Genomic DNA, 22,463 nt, shown 5'->3' with positions numbered 1-22,463 from the left:
AGCCATGCCCCCACCATGCCCCGTCTCCCGGTCCACTGCGTCTCTTTACTGTCAGCGTCAAGCTGAAAGGCACGGACTGTTTGTTTTGTACAGATTCAGTGCTTGACGTTGAACTTGGTCCGTCGCCTTCCCCGAGTTGGCTTGTGCCGTTGACACGGTGGGAACTGGGCCGCGACTTTTCCGTGTGGGCTGGCTCCAGACGATGTAGGGAGAGAGCAAGTCACCGTGGTCTGTTGACAGTCTCTCTTACACAGGTGGTCCTGTACACGCTGCTGAGCCAGGAGAGACGAGAGGACCCCGAGGCTGGCTGGCTTCTCTACCTCAAGACCGGGCAGATGTACCCTGTGCCCGCCAAGCATCTGGACAAAAGAGGTTGAACTCTTGTTCCCTTTCGTCTTCACCTCTCTGGCCCTGCTCCCTCTCCTTCATGCTACTTGCTAGACCGTACTGCAGGTTGTGATCTGTAGTCATGTAGTTTGAAAACTTTCTATTTATCTTTATTGACTATCCATGGGACGCGTGCAGGGTTAGAGGTTGAAGGACAACTTTGGAAGTTCATGCTCTCCTTCCACCTTTCTGTCGGTTCCAGGGATTGAACCCATGTCTCCAGGTTTACACAGCAAGCTCCTTTACCCGCTTTGCCATCTCACTGGCCCATTTTGGGTTTTCTTGTTTTTTTGTTTTTTTGTTTTTAAGGACTTTAAGCTAAGCATCGTGTAGTACATGTCTTTAATCCTAGTACTCACGCATTTGGGGCAGGCAGGTCTTCATGGGTTCATGGCTAGCCTGGTCTACATATCAAGTTCCAGTGCAGCCAAGTCTATTGGGGAAAATTATAAAGGCCACTCCACGTAGTTAAAAGGAAGATTTATTTAGTGGATGACTTACAAATGAAAGAATGGATAGGTCGCGGGGGTCTGGGGAAGGCGTCTAGCAATCCAGCGGTGTTCTCTGGAGCTCTGCACAATCAATCTCCACCATCCAGGGTCCAGGCGCAGAGAGCGCACGCCGAGCGAGCGCTTGCCCATCCAGCTCTCAGGTTTCCAGCACCTCCCCTCGCCCCGCCTCGTAGGCGTGACAGTTGCCAGAGTCTCAATGGGGGTTGGAGCTTCCAGATCCAAGCTGGAATGGCTACCCACTACATCTCCCCCTTTTTGTCTAAATAAGAAGGTTCTAAACTAATACAAGACTATATACAAAGGAATGGTTATCAAATATTGTCCAGAAATAATGAGGGATAATGACCTAGATAAGATGTAACTACAACCAATGCAAACAATATCAAGCAAGAAACACATTCTAAAATCCAGAGAAGTATAGAGCATAGGTAAACGGCATGTTATAAAGATCATTCAAAGGTGTCCTATCCTAAAGAACCTGAATCTAATACTTAATATGTTCTATCTAAGATATTATATATACTAAGTTGTAACTATAACTGCTAGTCTTCAATCCCATCAAAGACCTGAGAAGGAACATAATGGTACTTGAGAAATGGTAGACGGATGCAAGCAACTTCGGGAGTCTTGCAAGAGTAGACCAAGACAGCTGGCAGCCTGGACAGTCACCTAATGTTTCTCAGCATTGTTGGTGCATTCAAATTGGCTACAGGCCTAGAGTATCTGACAGACCATTTTCAGAAGCAGGATTTCTGAAAGACCATCTTACCCTGTCTTGGCAGAGTACAGTGGTCACTTTCCTTGTGTCCCGCTTGTCCAGAAAGGACAGCATTGCATTTGTACTGTCAGCCATCAAGGCAAGGGCAGTTCTTTGCCCCGTAGGCCATTTTGTGCCAAAAAGACAAACTTCCAAATGGAAATGTCTTAGAAGCCCAACATTCTCTCGGGATCAATTGGTGCAGCCAGGAGCAATTGTGCCTCACGTCAACAGAATTCTAAGTTATTTAAATGCCATATTCTCTAGGTCTATGAAGTGTTTGAAGATTACCTGTCCATCTGACCTATGTATCTGTAAATCTGGATAACCTAACTAACGTAACTATAGAGATGACAGGCATAGGCGACCATAAATCTATAAATCTTATCTACCGAAATAACCTAAGGACTAAGGCTTCATGTAAATAAGGTAAACAGTCTATAAGCAAATGTATGGTGAAGAACGATGACTTCAAAATTGTGACAATACACAAGATATTTATAACAGAGGTAGGAATATATAGTGCGATATGCAATATGACAATAATCTTAAATATATATCAATATACCAAATATCCTAACAGAAGTAGAACATATATAAAGTATGACAGATATAAATTTACATTTGTATCAATATAAAAATGTTACAAATAAGAGTAGAAATATATGTACATTATAACAAATATAGTTCTGTATTTGTATCAATATACAAATTATCTTAAACAGGAGTATAAAAATAGTTTACATTTGTATCAACATATAAGAATCTATAACAGTACAAATTACAGTGCAAATTGTCTAAGGTTGCTATTTTACCAAGTTTGTTTACTAGTATATACAATGATTTACCATCATATCTTATACCTATCCGTTCCATTTCTTCCGCCCCCCCCCCCTTTTTTTTTTCAGAATACTGAGTCTAATATTTTCTTCCACCCCCAACCCTATAACCATCATCCATAACCCTGAGAATTATGAAACCTAAGGGAGAAGGGGCGTCGTTTTCTAAGAATTGTTTCCTGCCGTTTAGGGGGTGATGTTATCTCTGTTGGGTACTGTGAGAAAGCTCAGATAGTTAAATCTCAGTTAGACTAACTGTAGGTTCTGCAGCAAGTTTTAGAGTAATGGATAAGATTGTCTGAAATTCTGGCAAGAAGTGTAATATGATGATGATTACCATGGCATCATTCTGGATTGGGTAGAGTTGTTGTTGTTGGGGCCCCATCTTCCTTCTGGTGACTTCTGAGATTGCTATTGGAAAAACTTATTTGTTATCAAAAATGGGAGGTTTGGATTTAAAGAGGACATAGCATGTAAGAAAGGATTCTGAGAAATCAAGAGTAAGCATGGAGAGAATTAGAATTTAGAAGACAATGGTCCCTTTTTATTGGTTTCCTTCTGTCTCACACCAGAGGGCTCTTCTGATATGGGACTGAAGAGTCTCTTAAACTTTTTTTTTAGCAATATGCTTGGGTTTAGAGAAGGAGTGAGCCAATTCCATCTCCAAAGCCAGCTTGGCTATAATTGAATTGGAACCACAACTTTTCTAGATTGATAGAGAGAAAGATGTTAGACAGTGAGATTTTACCATGTGTAGATAGATTGGTACCAATAGATTCTTCCTTTCTGCTGTAAAGATCCGGATATCCAAGGCCTTATGAGTTTTGGAAGATGGGTATTTCCATTATCCTGGAAAGACAAAAACAGAACCCTACCCCACCCTTTGATTGTTAAATTTTTCTTACAACTTGTAGAGATGTCACATTGGTGGATGATCTTTTACTTCTCTTCATCAAGGGGTTTTTCCTGTTCGAATCGGATTTTTATTAATTTTGTTGGTATCCATAGCTTTTCTTCTCCTGCAGAAACAAATGCAAAACCCCTTCCCCAACGTAGAACATATCCAGGTTTCCATTCTGAGGTCAGCACATCCTTGAAATAAACTGGTTGGTTTAGCTCAGGAGTTTTGTCTGTCGTCCAATGTCTCTCCGCAGCTGTTGTTCCTTTCTCATTAGCATTGAGAAAATTCAAGGTTAATAAAGCACTATGCAGTCTATTTCTAGGAGTCATTGTTACCTGTTGCTGTTTATTTATCATATCCTTTAAAGTTCGATTGGATCTCTCTATGACTGCTTGGCCTGTGGGATTATGTGGTATACCTGTAACATGCTTTATATTGTAATAAGCAAAGAACTGTCTCATTTTATTGGAGACATATGCTGGGGCATTGTCTGTCTTAATTTGTACAGGTATTCCCATGATGGCCATAACTTCTAATAGGTGTGTAATCACAGAATCAGCCTTTTCAGAACTCATAGGAGTTGCCCATTGAAATCCTGAATAGGTGTCAATGGTATGATGTACATACTTTAATCTTCCAAATTCTGCAAAATGAAACACATCCATCTGCCAAATTTCATTTTTTTGTATACCTTTTGGATTACTCCCTGCAGGTAATGGAGTTTGGTTATAGATGGAACAAGTAGGACATTTTTTCACAATATCCTTAGCCTGTTGCCAAGTGATGGAGAAATCCTTCTTTAAACCTTTGCTATTTACATGGTGTTTCTTATGACATTCTGAAGCTTCTAGCACATTACCTATTAGTAACTGATCAATCTCATCATTACCTTGCGCTAAAGGTCCTGGTAGACCTGTATGAGATCTGATATGTGTTATATATATAGGATGTTCCCTTTTTCTGATGATTTCCTGCAATTGTATGAATAATGAAGTTAATTCTGTATTATCAGGAATAAATTCAGCAGTTTCAATATGTAAAACAACTCTCTCTGCATATTGAGAGTCAGTGACTATATTGAGGGGTTCTGTGAAGTCCATCAGTACCATAAGAATGGCATACAGTTCTGCCTTTTGTACAGAGCTATATGGACTTTGTACCACTTTACTTAAGTCTCCTGATTTATATCCTGCTTTCCCTGATTTATTTGCATCAGTGTAGAATGTGAGGACTCCAGAAATTGGCTTTTGTCGTACAATGTGAGGAAGGACCCATTCAGTCTTCTTTATGAATTCTATTCTCTTGCTTTTGGGATAGTGGTTGTTAATCTCTCCCAAAAAGTTACTGCAGGCTCTCTGCCAGTATTCATTATCTTTCCATAGTGATGAAATTTCCTCATTAGTTAATGGTACTACAATTTCTGCTGGGTCCATTCCTGTCAACTGACGAAGTCTTAATTTACCCTTTTGAATCAAATCAGAGATCTTTTCTATATAAGTCTTTAATTTCTTATTTGGTTTACGTGGTAGGAATATCCACTCCAATATAATATCTTCCCTCTGCATCAAAATACCTGTTGGGGAATGTCTGGAAGGGAATATGACAAGAATGCATTTAAGTTCTGGATCCACACGATCCACATGTGCTTCTCGAATTGTCTTTTCTACTAGAGCCAATTCCTTCTCAGCTTCGGCTGATAATTCTCTTGGACTATTTAATTCTTTGTCCCCTTCTAGAGTATTAGCCAAATTTTTTAGTCCATCTTTGGGTATTCCCATGATACCCAGTAAGTTGGAAATGCTTCCTAATAACTTTTGAAAATCATTAAGAGTCTTCAATCTATCTCTTCTTAGTTGTACCTTTTGGGGTCTAATTTTTTGTAGCTCTATCTTATATCCTAAGTAATTAATAGAATCTCCTCTTTGTATTTTTTCAGGAGCAATTTGCAGTCCCCAGCGAGGCAAAACTTTTTTTACTTCTTCAAACATGCTTTCTAATGTATCTAACTTTGGATCAGCTAATAGGATATCATCCATATAGTGATAAATTATGGATTGTGGAAACTTTACACGAATTATCTCTAATGGTTTCTGCACAAAGTATTGACACAAAGTAGGACTGTTTAACATTCCCTGTGGGAGGACCTTCCATTGATATCTCTTGACTGGCTGAGAATTATTATAATTAGGTACTGTGAAGGCAAACTTTTCTCTATCATTTTCCTGTAAGGGTATGGTAAAGAAACAGTCTTTTAAGTCAATAACTATTATAGGCCATTCTTTTGGTAGCATAGAGGGCAAGGGGATCCCAGTCTGTAGGGAGCCCATTGGCTGAATTACTTTATTAATAGCTCTCAGATCTGTCAGCATTCTCCAATTACCAGATTTTTTTTTAATAACAAATACAGGAGAATTCCAAGGGCTGGTAGATTCTTCAATGTGTTGAGCATTTAACTGCTCTTGAACCAGCTGTTCTAAAGCTTGTAGCTTCTCTTTTGTCAAAGGCCATTGTCCAACCCAGACAGGTTTATTAGTTAGCCATTTTAAAGGTAAGGCAGTTGGTACTTCTGAGAGTTCAACAACAGTCGTGCTCTGTTTGTGAACAGCCTGAATGGTTGGTGACTGATTTTTATAGCATGTTATGATATTATTCCTAGAAACATGCATTGGTCTGTATTCCTTTTCTGAAAGTGTAGGAATTTTAATCTGGGTATTCCACTGTTGTAACAGATCTCGGCCCCAAAGATTTACTGCTACATTTGCTACATATGGCTTCAGCCTTCCTCTCTGTCCTTCTGGCCCTATGCATTCAACCCATCTCGAACTCTGTTTTATCTGAGATAGGGTGCCAATCCCTAACAGTTGGACATCTACCTCTTGAAGAGGCCAATTCGGATGCCATGATTTTGGTGTAATTATAGTCACATCTGCACCTGTGTCTACCAGGCCCTCCAGAACCAGGCCATTAATTCGAATTCTAAGCTTTGGTCTTTGTTCATTTATGGAAGTCTGCCAAAATATTTGTTTTACAGTGTTCTTTGTAAACTGTGATCCATTTATCAAAGCTGTTTTATCATCCATTGCAGTATCGGTTTTTACATTAAGCATTGGTTTATTCAGTTGTCCTGGAGAGGAATTTCTTCCACAGTGGCTGGGAATGTTCGTACTACATTTGATTTGGGGGCCTGCAAGAGGCCCCCTGAGGCGTTTCCCGCCAGTAAAGGGTTGCCTCGTATATCTATTTTTGATCTGCACTCATTGGTCCAATGTTGGCCTTTGCCACACCTTCTACATAATCCAGGAGGTGGTTGGGGTCTCCTGTTTAGGCTATTCCTAGAAGGAGTATTACTTCTAGGAGTACCCCACGTACAGTTTTTACTTATATGCCCTGGTGTACCACACTTAAAACATTTGGTAACACGGGGCCTTCTTTCACCTCTGGGATTTGTCTCTCCTATCCAAGCCTCATTACTGTAGTTAAGAGACTGAACACCATTAGTGTACTGAATCCATTCTTCCAAAGGAGCTGATCTGATCTTTAGTGGTGTAAGTATTCTTCTGCATTCTGCATTAGCGTTGTCGAATGCCAAGGACTCAGTTAATACTTTTCTTAATTCTTTATCTGATATAGCTTTTGTTATAGCTGTGTTCAGCCTTTGTAAAAAATCAGTGAAAGATTCATGTGGTCCCTGAAATATCTTTGTGTATACCTCAGTTGGTTTTCCAGGTTCTGGAATTTTTTCCCAAGCATTTAGAGCTGCTGTACGGCATAGGGATATTGTATGCTCATCATAAGTGGCTTGTACATTCCTGTCAGCAAAACATCCCTCACCAAGTATTTGATCTTGGGAGATCACAAAACCTCTGAGTTTACCTTGTTGTTCTAAATTTTTTGCCTCTTCTCTCAACCAGCTCTTCCACTGTAGCTGCTGGCTATATTCTAGAACAGCTGAAATTAACTGATGCCAGTCATCTGGGATGATTCTATGTGAGGTAGACCATGAATTTAACATCTGTTTTACGTATGTGGATTGTATCCCATACGTAACTACTGCTTCCTTTATATTTTTAAAGTCCCTTGTTGAAATTGGTTGTAATGTATATGTCATATATGGCTCGGGGTGTGTGTCATCTGCTGGCTTCTCATGGACGATAACAGGATAAGCCATTGTATGAGAGCTGTTTGGAGATGTTACAACCTCTATGGTCTTGACCTTCTGCTTATTAGTTCCCTTGTCATGTTTACTGAGAGTTTCTTCTAGGGCTTGCAAACGAGCACCTAGGGTCTGTTCTAGGGAGTGAACCTCCTCTCTTGCAAGGGACTCCAGATTTCTCATGGAATCATAGACATTTTTATTTTCCTCAGAAGCACATGATTCCATGGACCTTATCTTATCAATTAATGATAATCTTTCTTCCTTATGCAATGTCTGAGTAGCCATAACTTCACTCTGGAGAGTTAGTGTTCTATCCATTAGATATTCATATTTATTATCAATAAAATCAATTTTGGGTACAAGCCTGTTTTGTAAATCCTGATTAGCAGATTCTAGAGAAAGAATCTTTTCCTGTAAGCCTTCATTACTATCTTTTAAAGCAGATTCCAGAAAGAGAATCTTTTTCTGTAAGCCTTCATTGCTATCTTTGAAAGCAGATTCCAGAAAGAGATTCTTTTTCTGTAAGTCTTCCTTGCCATCTCTTAAAGCAGATTCCAGAAAGAGAATCTTCTTCTGTAAGCCCTCACTGCTATCTTTGAAGGCAGATTCCAGAAAGAGACTCTTTCTCTGTAAGTCTTCATTGCTATCTTTTAAAGCAGATTCCAAAAGGAGAATCTCTTTCTGTAAGCCTTCATTGCTATCTTTGAAGGCAGATTCCAGGAAGAGAATCTTTTTCTGTAAGCCCTCATTGCTATCTTTGAAGGCAGATTCCAGAAAGAGATTCTTTTTCTGTAAGCCTTCATTGCTATCTTTTAAAGCAGATTCCAGAAAGAGAATCTTTTTCTGTAAGCCTTCATTGCTATCTTTGAAAGCAGATTCCAGAAAGAGATTCTTTTTCTGTAAGTCTTCATTGCTATCTTTTAAAGCAGATTCCAGAAAGAGAATCCTTTTCTGTAAGCCTTCATTGCTATCTTTGAAAGCAGATTCCAGAAAGAGATTCTTTTTCTGTAAGTCTTCATTGCTATCTTTTAAAGCAGATTCCAGAAAGAGATTCTTTTTCTGTAAGTCTTCATTGCTATCTTTTAAAGCAGATTCCAGAAAGAGAATCCTTTTCTGTAAGCCTTCATTGCTATCTTTGAAAGCAGATTCCAGAAAGAGATTCTTTTTCTGTAAGTCTTCATTGCTATCTTTTAAAGCCTGTATCAGTCCCAATAATGACTCATCTTTGTTCTTATTATTAAAGCAGTGTTTGAACACTGTGTGAATTATTACGATGAATGCCAAAATGGTACAGGCCAAATATGCCTGAGGAAGGTCATATATTTCCAGGAGAATGTCATTCATCATACAGGCAAAAAGGTTTTTAAATTCTTGTGAGGTAATGTTGTCAGCCATATTACAAGAATTACTCAAAATTTGTTAGTCAATTTTAAGATGTAAAATTATCAAGTACTTTTACTTGAAATAAAATGCTGGTTTGCTTATCTTACCTTTCTGTGGTATGGGGGGTGTAGTAGCGCTTTTCAACCAGCAGGCGGTGCTGGTACAGCTCCAAAGCAGGGCCTGCTGGCGACCTTGGCTGGCGGCAGCTGGAGGCAGATGGCGGGATGGCCGGGAGCCGGGTGCGGATACCTCACTCGCAGCGGTTTTTCACTGGTCTCGGGGCTAAGCTAGGGAGCTGAGACCGGACTAGCTGCTCCCCTTTTTGGGAATGGACTGGTTATATGGAACTTTGCAGGTGGGTTTAGGTACCCGCCAGCCAGGGAACAGGCTGAGGGCAGGAGCCGCCCAGACCTTTGGAATTTGACCCACGTGGGCGCCAGATATTGGGGAAAATTATAAAGGCCACTCCACGTAGTTAAAAGGAAGATTTATTTAGTGGATGACTTACAAATGAAAGAATGGATAGGTCGCGGGGGTCTGGGGAAGGCGTCTAGCAATCCAGCGGTGTTCTCTGGAGCTCTGCACAATCAATCTCCACCATCCAGGGTCCAGGCGCAGAGAGCGCACGCCGAGCGAGCGCTTGCCCATCCAGCTCTCAGGTTTCCAGCACCTCCCCTCGCCCCGCCTCGTAGGCGTGACAGTTGCCAGAGTCTCAATGGGGGTTGGAGCTTCCAGATCCAAGCTGGAATGGCTACCCACTACACAAGTCTATACAGTGAGACCCTATCTCAAAACAAAAACAATTAAGAACAAAACAAACCCAGCCTCACTGTGTGTATGTATGGGGGCGGGGGGGCTCAGAGTAGGCTCAGAACACACTCAGACACCACATTCTGAGTATAAGAGATTTCTTACCCTGGCGGGGCAAGGGGGCTGCGCCTCAGCTTGGGCACAGGCAGGCAGCAGGGGTGTTTTGCAGGGGTGGTTATTAAGGAGCGAAGGGAAAGGGGAAGTCTGCACTAGGGTGAGTTGGTCGTCCTCATTGGACAGGTTCGCCAGTGGAAAAGTGTTTAGTCTCAGGAAAGAGTCAGTGGCCAAATATGAGAATGGACCTTGGGGGCGAGCTTTAGGAATGCAATCTAACGGTTTAGCGAGGGAGAGGGAGAGGAAAAGGCCAGACCTGTCTGCACTGCTTGGGCCTGCTAGAACCCTTCACTCACAGTGCTTACCAGGTACAAGAGGAGGTTGTCTCAAAAACCCTTTCTGTACAGAGCCTTGGAGTGCGCCATCACATTACACGTGGCTGTGCTAACTCTGGTAAAGAGGCAGGTGTCCACATGGCTCTTTGCTTTTACTTTGTTTTTACTTTTTTTCTTTTTCTTTTTTGGTTTTTCAAGACAGGGTTTCTCTGTGTAGTTTTGGTGTCTGTCCTGGAACTCACTCTGTACACCAGCTAGCCTCAAACTCACAGAGATCCGCCTGGCTCTGCCTCCCGAGTGCTGGGATTAAAGGCGTGCGTCACCACCGCCGCCCGGCTTACTTTGTTTTTAAATCTGAAGCGTTTGTTGGTCGGAACCCTGCTTCATTCTGAAAAGGCCACTTTACTTGTCCCCAGAACTGCTGAAGCTCAGGGACCAGCTGGCATTCTCTCTGCTGCACCGAGTGAGCAGAGCTGCTTCCGGGGAGGGGACACGCCTCTCTCCCCTGCCACAAATCATCGAGGAGGAGAAAACTTGTAAATATTGTTCACAGATGGGCAACTGTGCTCTTTATAGCAGGTAAACATGCTGTCTCTCTCGTGTGTGTGTGTGTGTGTGTGTGTGTGTGTGTGTGTGTGTGTGTGTCGGGGTGGGGTGGGGTGGGCGGTGTTGCTCAGTTTAGGAGAACCTTGTTTCACAGGCTGCCAGGGAAATGTACGCTCAGCCCTGACTGGAACTTTGTATTTAGAGCAGTTGAGGAACAGGCGGACGACACTTCCATCCCAGAGGACATGCTGTCCAAAATCCAAGAAGAAACGCGCCACCTGAAGCCGACACACTTGAAGTATTTCAGCCTGTGGTGCCTCATGCTCACCTTGGAGTCACAGTCTAAAGATCACAGAAAGAGTCACCAGAACATCTGGTCAATGCCCGCTTCCAAAATGTGAGTGTCCGCTGAAGACACAGCGCTGGTGTAGGTACTGTGCTGCAGCGTTTGGCATTCCCGTCAGGAGAGGCCGGGCAGCCTGCGGAAGTCACGGTTCCATGGGGCCTCGCTTGGTAAAGTGCTTGTGTTGCAGGCACGAGGACCTGAGTTTTAATCCTCCCCTACACCCGTGTCGGAAGTAATCCCAGTGCATGGGAGGCTGCGACAGGTAGACCCTGGGGGTTCACCGGCCAGCCGGCATAGCGCCATTGTCTGACCCCCGGCCAGTGAGAGGCTACGTGAAAAATCCAGATGAACGGTCCCTGGGGAAACACCCGGGGTTGTCTCTGGCCTCCACGTGTCCACGAGCAAATGTGTACATGCATCTGCACAGACGTGCGCCTGAATACACTCATACACATAGTTTTTAAAAAACGTACATGGCTTCATTTATTATTGACCTTGTCACAGGTGATACAAAATAATATTAAAAAAGAACAAATAGAAAGTCACTAACTTGGTATTTTAGTGCTTTATAGTGGATTATAGGAAAAAAAATTTTTTTAAAGGATAGATGCGTTAGCATTGATTTCCAGGGGCCATAGGCCAGCAAGATTGCCGAGGGAATAAAGGTACTTACGGCCACGCTTGATGATCTGAGTTTAATCCCTGGGATTCACACTGTGGAAGGGAAGAACCACCTCCTGGGGGTTGACCCCTGACCTTCACAGGATCAGCTCAGACCATGTGTGCACACATTCATATCATACACACACGATAATAATCAGTAAATTAAAAAAATTTTTTCATGGGCTGTATAAACAAACCAATTGTAGGGAGAAAAACCAACATATATACAATATCAGTGGACACTGTCTCTCATTCTTTCGTAGGGAGGAGGGAGGCAACTGCATTGGAAACCTGGTCCGCACCAAGCCTGTGAAGAGATTTTGTGATGGACAGTACTTACATTACTTTCAGCGGAAAAACGGTGCCATGCCGGCCACCAATCTGATGGCCGGTGACAGGATCATTTTAAGTGGAGAAGAGAGGAAACTGTTCGCTTTGTCTAAAGGCTACGTGAAGGAGATTAACGGGGTAGCGGTGACCTGCTTGCTAGACAGGTAATAAAACAGCTTTGTCAGTATGGACCTCAGGTCATGTATCCCTCCATTCATGGTGCATAGTAGATGTTCAGAGAGATGCACAAAGGGCTGAGGATGTAACCCCGTGGCAGGGTGCTTGCCAGCATGTACCAGGCCCTAGATTCTATTGCCAGTGCCGTGAAAATGAAGGAAATACAGCCATCACCGGTTTTAGACATTTTCATAACCCCAAAGAGACACGTCCCTTTAGCACTCATCCCCTAGCCAGGCTTGGCTACGAATATGTTTGTTTTCTTTTGAGATGCTCTGAGATTCTTTTGAGAGCCTAGTTCACTCTGTAGCCCATGCCGCCCAAGAAACTATCAATCCTTCTATCTCGGCCTCCAAAGCACTGGGATCATACATGTTCCTAGTCTGCTTCCTGTCTCGGTAAGTTTCCCTCTTAAACATTTCAAACAAATTGATTCAATATAAGGTCTTTGGTGGCTGTTTTTTGTCACAGCAGATTGTGTTCTTTTGCTGTTTGTTTTTTTGTTTGTTTGTTTGTTTGTTTGTTTGTTTTTTATTCATGCATACAAGTTGTCTGCCACCACACCCGGCAACACTCAGCCTTTCTGAATAGTTCTCATTCTCCAGCTCTTTCTTTCATGCTTGGGCTGGAACCCAGGGCCTCACCGGCAGTAGGTAAAAGCTCTCACCAAGTTACATTCCCAGCTCTCCTCACCAGCGGTTAGTACATTGAAGTCAGCGTTAAGACAATGATGGATGGGGGGTGAGATGGCCGAGGAGGTACTTGCCGCACACATCTGACCTTATTCCAGGAGCCCACAGAGAGGCAGAAGGGAGAGAGCCACTCTGCCGAGGAGTTCCGACCTCCACACACAGGCTGTGGCATACCCGCCCCCACACTTCACACACACGTACACAGTCCTGATCTCCATGATCCCCACGCTCCACTCAGAAGCCCTTTAGGATGGCTAATTCCTCCGTCCACAGGTTAGTTAACAGCCTGAGGAGCGTCTGTGAGATGGAACATGTTACAGAAAGGCATGGTGGTGGGGTGCAGTACAGCGTGGAGATTTTAGAGACCATGGGCAGTTCTGAAATGTAAAATATAAGGAAGTGATTAGCGATGCCTCGGCATACACGGTCTCCTTGTAAAAACTGAGACTTATTATGTGTGCATATGTGGGTGTGAGGTTGACCTGGAGCATGCTGTGTAAGCTGATGTGACCTTGAACTCTGATGCTCCTACCTCTGGCTCCCAAGTGCTAGGATTACAGTGCACACCCCACACTCAGCTCTTACACTTTTAGCCAGGAGCAGTATGCGCCTTACAGAGCCTGTGTGAAATGAACACATCCGGGTGTGTTTGTTTTGTTGTTTTAGGAACTTGTCGACACTCCCGGAAACAACGTTGTTCAGATTAGACCGGGAAGAGAAAAATTGTGACATAGATACCCCGTTAGGAAACCTCTCTAAACTGATGGAAAACACCGACACCAGGTTGGTAAGGACGAAGGAGCCGGAATCTCTCCCCACTTTTATAAAGACCCCACTAAAAGTACTTCTGCTTTTCTTTGCAGCAAAAGACTTCGGGAGTTAATCATTGATTTCAAGGAACCTCAGTTTATAGCCTACCTCAGCTCCGTTCTCCCGCACGATGCGAAGGACACAGTGGCCAACATTCTGAAGGGTGGGCCGCAGCCAGCGTTCCGATTTGATTCTCTTGGTTCTCTTTATAACAGAAGTTGTGCCCAGTGTCCAGTTGCTGAGTCACGCAGTTAGAAGGGCCAGAGACACGGCTTCGTGGGGAAACCCACTTGCTGCCCAAGCCTGATGGGCCGAGTTTGATCCCCAGAACCCATTTGAAAAATAAGGACGCTCATTGTAAACCCACACTCCTGTGGTGAGATGGGAGGGCGGAGACAGAGACCACCATGAATCTCTCAGGCCAGCCAGCTGACCTTGAGTGTGCTGCATGGCAGAAGTAAGGGAAACGCTGCCTCAAAGCCGGGCGGTGGTGGCGCACGCCTTTAATCCCAGCACTCGGGAGGCAGAGGCCGGCAGATCTCTGAGTTCGAGGCCAGCTTGGTCTGCAGAGTGAATTCCAGGACAGCCAGGGTTACATAGAGAAATCCTGTCTTGGAAAAAAAAAAAAAAAAGTGAATTTATGAGCCAGACATGGTAGTATATCCCAGCACTTAAGAGGCCAAGGAGAGTGCATTTCAGGGCCAGCCTGTTCTACACAATCTACATAGCAAGAACCTGTATCAAAACTAAAGTTCGCCGGGCAGTGGTGGAGCATGCTAGGGCTACACACAGAGAAACCCTGTCTGGGTTGGGAGTAGTTCACTGAAATTAAATATTCTTGTTTTTACTCTGTTAAATTGCAATACAGGTTTGAATAAGCCTCAGAGGCAAGCCATGAAGAAAGTCCTTCTTTCGAAAGACTACACGCTCATCGTGGGGATGCCAGGGACGGGAAAGACAACTACAATATGTGCTCTTGTAAGCTCTGAAACTAACCGCTTCTGTTGGGTCCCTCCTGCCCGAGGAGGTGATGCTTGCTATCACCGCCCCTCGACTCTGCCAAGCGTGGTGGCTCACACCCTTAATCCCATCACTTGGAGGCAGAGACAGGAGGATGCATATATGTAAGTTCGAGTCCAGCCTGGCCCACATAGTGAGTTCCAGACCAGCCAAGGGTGCATAGACCCTGTCTCATCAAAACAAAAAAATGATAAATTCACTTGGCATGGTGGTACAGGCCTGTACCCACACCACTCTGGGGCCTTTGTGAGAATGACATGATTAATAGCATAATAAAAATGCCTCGGGCTGTAAAATGGTTCAGCAAACAAAAGTGCCTGACCTGAGTTCAGTTCCAGGATCCATCCGGCAGAGGGGGAGAACTAATTCCTGAAGGCTGCCCTCTGACCTTCAGTTGTGTGCCACGGCATGTGTATCGGCACAGAAATAAATAAGATGTAATAAAGAATGAATGCTGTATAATTTTTGTAGCTCATTGTGGTTTTACAATTCTTTAGAAAAGTTACTTATTCCCTCTTGGATTCAGGTCTTACTGAACTTTGTATCTATTTGAAAACTGTCAACCAGTTCCCTGAATTCAGAGCAATGACGTTTTTCTGTCTCCCATCTGTAGGTAAGGATCCTCTCTGCCTGTGGCTTCAGTGTTCTGTTGACCAGCTACACGCATTCTGCCGTTGACAATATTCTCTTGAAGTTGGCCAAGTTTAAAATAGGATTTTTGCGCTTGGGTCAGTCTCATAAGGTCCATCCAGATATCCAGAAGTTCACGGAGGAGGAGATTTGCAGATCAAGGTCCATTAAGTCCTTAGCCCTTCTAGAAGAACTCTATAACAGTCACGTAAGTCTGTTTCTCTTGTGTGTGTACTCGTGTGTGTAGACATCCCAGGTTAACCTCTGCTGTTTCTCAGGTGCTATCCTCTTTTTGGTTAAGACAAGTGTGGGCAGAATTTTTTGTTGGAACGGCCAGCTCCCAAGTAAACGCAGAGACTTAATATTAATTATAAATGCTTGGCTGAAAGCTCAGGCTTGTTACTAGCTACTGCTTACATTTTAAATTTACCCATATTTTTTTTCTACCCTCTGCCACGAGGCGGTACCTTCTTTCAACATGGCACATTCATCTTGCTTCTCTGCCTCCGCTCCCAACTTCTGAGACTCCACCCTCCTTCTTCCCAACGTCCTGTGTCTGGCAGTCCCCCCATACATACCTCCTGCCTAGCTACTAGCCTATCAGCACTTTTATTAAACCAATTAGATGGAGCCTTGGCAAAGACACGTGTTCACAATGTACAGAAAGATTATTCTGTAACAGACAAGATTTCTCTTTGTCTTGGAGGTTGCCAGGTAGTCTAGGTTGGCGGGCAGGCCATTGAGCACCAGGAGATCCACCTGTCTCCACAAAAAGTTTTTGTTTCCCTTCCTTCCTCCCTCCCTCCTTTTCTCCCTGCCTGTCTTCCTTTGATATGATCTCTTAAAGCCTAGGCTCACCTTGAAGTCACTGTGTAGTCAAGCCTGCCCTTGAACTCCTGATCCTCCTGCCTCAGCCTCCCAAGTGCTGGGATTATGGGCTGGTGTCTCCATGCCTGGCTTGCTGTAGACTTGTGGACTCTATACATGTTAGGTACTGGTCCTCTTTTGGCATGCATGGTTTCCTGATCTTACCCTCCGTAAGTTGCCTTTTTTTCCTGTTCATGGGGCCTCTTGCAGAATAACAGAGTTAGTAATGTACCAGGTATGAGGGTGTGGGCTTGATGTCTCAGCCACTCCGGAGGCTCAGGCTAGAGGCCCCCTCAAGCCAACCTATGCTACATAGTAGGTTCAGGCGAATCTTGAAAAACAAACTCTAAATGTTTCAGAATCAAATAACACTGAAGAATTCTCCCTGTTGGAGGGGGATGGTTTTTCATCTTTTAATTTTAGAAATGGGAAAACCCAAGTACCTTCTTGACATACTCACTAACGGACTTATTTTCTCTCTGTTTAGCTGATAGTTGCAACAACCTGTATGGGCATAAACCATCCAATATTTTCTCGGAAAACCTTTGATTTTTGTATTGTGGATGAAGCCTCTCAAATCAGTCAGCCCGTTTGCCTGGGCCCCCTTTTTTTCTCTCGGAGATTTGTGTTGGTGGGAGACCATCAGCAGCTTCCTCCCCTGGTTCTAAACCGCGAAGCAAGGTGGGTAGGGGCCCTTGTTTGTTTCCTGTTGCTGTGTGAGACGCTGATCAACACCGTCTTGGAGGAGGGAAGGTTTTATCTGGCTTACAGATTACAGTCTGTCCTCGAGGGAAGTCAAGTCAAGAACTGAAGCAGAGACCGTCTGGGAACACTGCTTACTGGCTTGTTCCCAGGCTCCCATTGGCTGTCTTTCTTAGGCAGCCCAGGCCCCCGTCCAGTGATGGCACAGTGGGCTGAGTCCTCCTGTTCCAACCACAATCAGCAATCGTGAAAATGCCCCACAGACATCCCTATGTGTCAATTTGATGGAGACAGTTTTTCCATCGAAGTTCCCTCTTCCCAGTGTGTTTAGTTGACAACAGTGGGGGCAGTAGACATTTCATTTTGGTGTTCTTTTTATTCATTTATTTATTTTAAAATTTATTTATTTATTACGTATAGAGAAGAGGGCACCAGATCTCATTACAGATGGTTGTGAGCCACCATGTGGGTGCTGGGAATTGAACTCAGGACCTCTGGAAGAGCAGTCGGTGCTCTTAACCTCTGAGCCCTCTCTCCAGCCCTTTATTTTGTTTTTGAGACAGGGTCTCACTGTGTAGCCTTGGCTGTCCTAGAACTCACTCTGTAGACCAGGCTGGCCTCGAACTCAGAGATCCGCCTGCCTCCGCCTCCCGAGTGCCGGGACTAAAGATGTGCGCCACCACACAGGCTTCAGTTTTGTTTTAATAGATTGGATTTGCGTATTGTCCAGGCTTGAAGGATCTTTCTGCCTCTGGCTCCCACCTCAGGCTTCTAGCGTGTTGAGACGGCAGACCTTTGTCCCCACTCAGTATGGAAGTTTTTAACTGCAGGAGCTGGGGATGCGGCTGTGCAGGAAGCTTTGGGCTGCATCCCCATACCTGCATAAAGCAGGCGTGGTTCACACTGTGCTTCTAGCACTAGGGAGACAGAGGCAGGAGGGTTAGAAATTCAGGGTGATCCTCTGCTACCTTTCAAGTTTTGGGGTCCACCCGGGACCCTTGACCCCTGTCTTAAAATAAAAAAGCAAGTGTTAGTTTCAAGCTGGATTTTTTGGGAACCAGTGAACTGGCTCAGCGGTTTGACAAGCCTAGGAGCCGAGCTGGATCCCTGGAGCCTCACTCAGTAAAGGTGGGGGGAGAGAGCCGCCAAAGGAAATCCCCCCCCGCCACCTCCAGGAACATCTCCTTGGGGGTGCAAAGCACACATGCATGCGCACACTCGTAGGTCAGGTGAAAGAACTGGTTGATTCTTCGGTGTGTTCATGAGCCCGAATGTGGTCTGTTGGCAGGGCTCTGGGCATGAGCGAGAGCCTGTTCAAGAGGCTGGAGCGGAACAAGGCGGCTGTCGTGCAGCTGACGGTGCAGTACAGGATGAACAGGTGTGTGCGTGTGCGTGTGCGTGTGCGTGTGCGTGTGCGTGTGTGTGTGTGTGTGTGCGCGCGCGCGCGCGCGCGCGCGCGCGCGTGCCCCGCGCGCCCATTTCCATCGCCGTCCACACTGAGCTTGTGTTCTGCACTTCTTCCAGCAAGATCATGTCCTTAAGCAATAAACTCACGTACGAGGGGAAGCTGGAGTGCGGCTCAGACAAAGTGGCCAACGCCGTGATCGCCCTGCCCAACTTCAAGGACGTCAAGCTGCACCTGGAGCTCTACGCCGGTTATTCTGATAACCCCTGGCTGGCGGGAGCGTTGGAGCCGGACAGTCCTGTTTGTTTTCTCAACACAGATAAGGTAAAATCAGAATGAAGAGAACTTTCAGTATTTTTTACATTTGTCCTAATATTTAAATTTCTCAGTTACCAATACCTTTTTGAGCTGATTACTTAAAAACAAATTTAGCACACACTCACATACCTTCACATCTCAACACAGCATCATGTGTCTGTTGGTCCTTTTTTTTTTTTTTTTTTTTTTTTTTTTTTTAAACAAGGCTCTCGCCCTGGATGGCCTCAGACTCCGTCTGCCTCACAAGTGTGGGCCTAAGGGTGTGAGCCATCACCACCTGCTGGCTCCAGAACTCTTAGGAGGATGTTTATTCAACAGGCCGGTGCGGGTCAGAGTTAATGTCTCTCTCTCCTTTTTTCCTTTCTGTTTGTTTTGTTTTGTTTTTCAAGACAGGGTTTCTCTGTGTAGCCCAGGCTGTCCTGGAATTTGCTCTGTAGACCAGGCCGGCCTGTAATTCAGAGATCTGATTGCCCCTGCCTTCCAAGTGCTGGGATCAAAGACATGCGCCTCCACCGCCCCACAGCTTCTTTCTTTCTAAGACAGTATTTTGCTGTTTAGCCCAGACTGGCCTCAAACTTGGAATAATCCTCCTGCCTTCACCTCTTGAATGCTAGGAATTTTTTTCTCGTGCTCAGGGTTGAACCCAGGCCTTCCTGTATAGTAGGCAAGCATTCCCACTGAATACATCTCACACTGCACACTCTAAAAGGAAATCCTGCCAGCCTGGTGACACACTTGTAATCCCAGGACTTGGGTTGTGGAGTCAGGAGGATCAGAAGTTCAAGATCATCCTGGGCAGTGTAGTTTGAAGCCAGTCTGGTTTACCTGAGACACTTAAACAACCCTACATATATATGTGATACACACACATATATGATGAAGGCTACATGAGGATAATGTGAGAAGACATCGCTTCTTGGAGCATTTTCTCAGGCTTGGGGGAGCCTGGGAAGCTTTTCTGCTGTATCATTTGAATAAAAGGCAGCAAGATAATGCCACTGTCAGCACCTGTGCCAGAGCCAAAGTAACGGTGAGGGCTCCTGCCAGTTACTGTCTTCCTGCCTTTGGTTCCTGTGAAACAGACGACAGTGAGAAGTGAGAGAGCCAGCCGGAGCTGCAGCGAGCTTATTATGAGTTGGTTTCATGTGCTTTTCTGAAACTGCCTGTGCGTGCATGCAGGCGTGTGTGCGTCTGTCTGTCTGTGTGCGTGCCTGGGTATTATTTAGGAGTGTTTTCAATTTATCTCCAAACCTAGTAGTCAGGTCTTTGTAGCCCCCTGGGTCCTTGCTGCTTAAACCTTACACGTTTCTCTGCTTAGGTCCCAGCTCCAGAACAAACTGAAAATGGCGGCGTGAGCAACATCACAGAAGCCAGACTCGTCGTCTTTCTAACCTCACTTTTTATTAAGGTAATGTAGAGTTTTCAAGGCTAGTCAGTATTCGTACAGAGTAATTGAATTTTGACTATTTTATTAAATATTGGTAGACTCCAAAAAATATAAGATCTGGCGTTAACACTTGTTTATTAAGATAAAGAAGGCCAGGAGATATGTCTCCATGGTTAAGGGTTGATACTCTTAGAAAGAAATGTTATTCGCTGGACGGTGGTGGCACACACCTTTAATCCCAGCACTCAGAAGGCAGAGGCAGGTGGATCTCTGTGAGTTCGAGGCCAGCCTGGGCTACAGAGTGAGTTCCAGGAAAGGAGCAAAGCTACACAGAGAAACCCTGTCTTGAAACGCGCCCCCCCCCCAAAAAAAAAAAAGAACTGTTATTCAGAGACTGGAGAGATGGCTCAGAGGTTAAGAGCACTGGCTGTTCTTCCAGAGGTCCTGAGTTCAGTTCCCAGCAACCACATGGTGGCTCACAACCATCTGTAATGAGATCTGGTGCCCTCTGTCCTGGAATTCACTCTCATCCAGGCTGGCCTCGAACTCACAGAGATCCACATGCCCCTACCTCCCGAGTGCTGGGATTAAAGGCGTGCACCACCAGGCCCGATGAAATGAATTCTGTCTCTGGTGGCCATTGACGTTTCTGTTCAGTATCATTGTGTAGCATCCTGAGTGTAGGTCATTAGAAACTTGACTGTGAATGGGAGAGCAGAAAACAGGGGCTGGATACAAGCACTTTGCTTTGCCAGCTCAAGGACCTGAGTTCAGATCCCTACATAAACGTCAGGTGTGCGTGATGGCCTCCTGTAGTTTCAGTGCTCAGGAGGTAGAGATGGAGAAGTCTGGTTAGCTGACTTCCCAGATTGGTGAGCTTGGGTTCAAGTGAGAAACCTTGCCTCCTTGTATAAGATGGAGAGCGAGGAGGCTACCTGACTCCAACCTCTGGCCTCCGCATCCACAGGCACCCAAACACATACAAACCACTAATGTGGGGATTTAACGAGGCAACTCCATGTAGTTAAAAAGGAGGTTTATTTTGGGGTAACTTACAGCCAGGAAAGGGATTGGTTACAGGATCCGGGAGAAGTGAGATATAGTCCAGTGGGGCTCTGGAGTCTGAACTCTGACCGGTCTATCATCTAGCATCCAGGATCACTAGGAACCAAGAGGCCGGCACATTTAGATCTCGGGTCTTAAGGGCTCTTGTCTAGTCCCCCCTCAGGGTCCTGTCATAGGTAGGCATGGCAGTTACCTCTCTAGGGGTAGTACTTTCAGGTCAGAGCTGGAATAGCTACCCACTGCAAACCGCATACACATGCAAACGATGAAAATCTAAAATGTCTTAAAAGTTGAGGCGAAAAAATGTAAATATCTAGCAGTAGACTCAGTAAAGCTTAGGGGACTCCGAAGTCGGGATGGTTGGTTTAAATCGCAGTTGTTCCCCACGTAGGCTGGCTGCGGCCCCTCCAACATCGGCATCATCGCCCCGTACAGGCAGCAGCTGCGGACCATCAATGACTTACTGGCCCGATCTTCTGTCGGGAGGGTCGAAGTTAACACAGTGGACAAATACCAGGGGAGGGACAAGAGCCTCATCCTGGTGTCCTTCGTCAGGAGCAATAAGGATGGAAGTGTAAGTTGACCGTTTGCTACTAACTCATCTGAGCTCTTTCTTCCTCCGTCTCTCCCTCCTTCCTGCCTCACGGCGTCAGCGCCAAAGCCCCGAGAGCAGACAGCCGCTCACCATGGTAGCTGCACTCCAGCTCTCTTCCTCTTAAAAACAATTGCTTTAGACATTTATGCGTATATTTGTGTGCCGTTGTGTGTGCCTGGTGCCATTGGAGACTAGAAGGCAGTGTCGGTGAAGTTACCGGTGGTTGTGTGTGCTGGGAATTGACCCCAAGTCCTCCGCAAGAGCATCAAGGGCCCTAATCCACTAAGCCATGTCTCCGGCCTCCCCTCGTTCTCTCTTTAAATAGCGGTTTAAAAACAAGGTGTGTGTGTGTGTGTGTGTGTGTGTGTGTGTGAGAGAGAGAGAGAGAGAGAGAGAGAGAGAGAGAGAGAGAGAGAGAGATTGGGAGGCATGTGGCTCAGAGGGTAAAAGCCTTGGATTTGTTTGTTGTTTGTTTGCTTTTTGGTTTTTTGAGACAGGGTGGGTGACAAGAGACCCTGTGTAGAAAACCAGAACAAGCCGGGTGGTGGTGGCGGCGCATGCTTTTAATCCCAGCACTCGGGAGGCAGAGGCAGGCGGGTCTCTGTGAGTTCGAGGCCAGCCTGGGCTATCAAGTGAGTTCCAGGAAAGGTGCAAAGCTACACAGAGAAACCCTGTCTTGAAAAACCAAAAAAAAAAAAAGAAAACTAGAACAATAATTAAAAAAAAAATGCTAAAACCATTCAAGGCAAACCGTGTCCTTGGTCATAACAAGTCAG

At 45.0% G+C, this 22,463-nt stretch overlaps 1 protein-coding gene across 2 annotated transcripts in view; it reads left to right on the top strand.

Annotated features, from left to right (window-relative positions):
• The window catches only part of Dna2 (DNA replication helicase/nuclease 2), a 40,056-nt gene that overhangs the window by 15,046 nt on the left and 2,547 nt on the right, over positions 1-22,463 (top strand). For both annotated transcript variants that reach the window (XM_006972732.4, XM_076557138.1), the window contains exons 7-19: positions 255-372; positions 10,551-10,713; positions 10,883-11,077; positions 11,953-12,183; positions 13,555-13,671; positions 13,752-13,861; positions 14,567-14,676; positions 15,332-15,556; positions 16,703-16,896; positions 18,206-18,295; positions 18,442-18,646; positions 19,959-20,048; positions 21,484-21,666. In XM_006972732.4, coding sequence (XP_006972794.1) covers positions 255-372; positions 10,551-10,713; positions 10,883-11,077; positions 11,953-12,183; positions 13,555-13,671; positions 13,752-13,861; positions 14,567-14,676; positions 15,332-15,556; positions 16,703-16,896; positions 18,206-18,295; positions 18,442-18,646; positions 19,959-20,048; positions 21,484-21,666 — 2,031 coding nt within the window. The remainder of the gene's footprint in view (positions 1-254; positions 373-10,550; positions 10,714-10,882; positions 11,078-11,952; positions 12,184-13,554; positions 13,672-13,751; positions 13,862-14,566; positions 14,677-15,331; positions 15,557-16,702; positions 16,897-18,205; positions 18,296-18,441; positions 18,647-19,958; positions 20,049-21,483; positions 21,667-22,463) is intronic.

Source organism: Peromyscus maniculatus, chromosome 21 (genome assembly GCF_049852395.1).
Source record: "Peromyscus maniculatus bairdii isolate BWxNUB_F1_BW_parent chromosome 21, HU_Pman_BW_mat_3.1, whole genome shotgun sequence".
Lineage (NCBI taxonomy): Eukaryota > Metazoa > Chordata > Mammalia > Rodentia > Cricetidae > Peromyscus > Peromyscus maniculatus.
The sequence above is the reverse complement of the archived record's forward strand: the minus strand, read 5'-3'. Positions and strand labels throughout refer to the sequence as shown.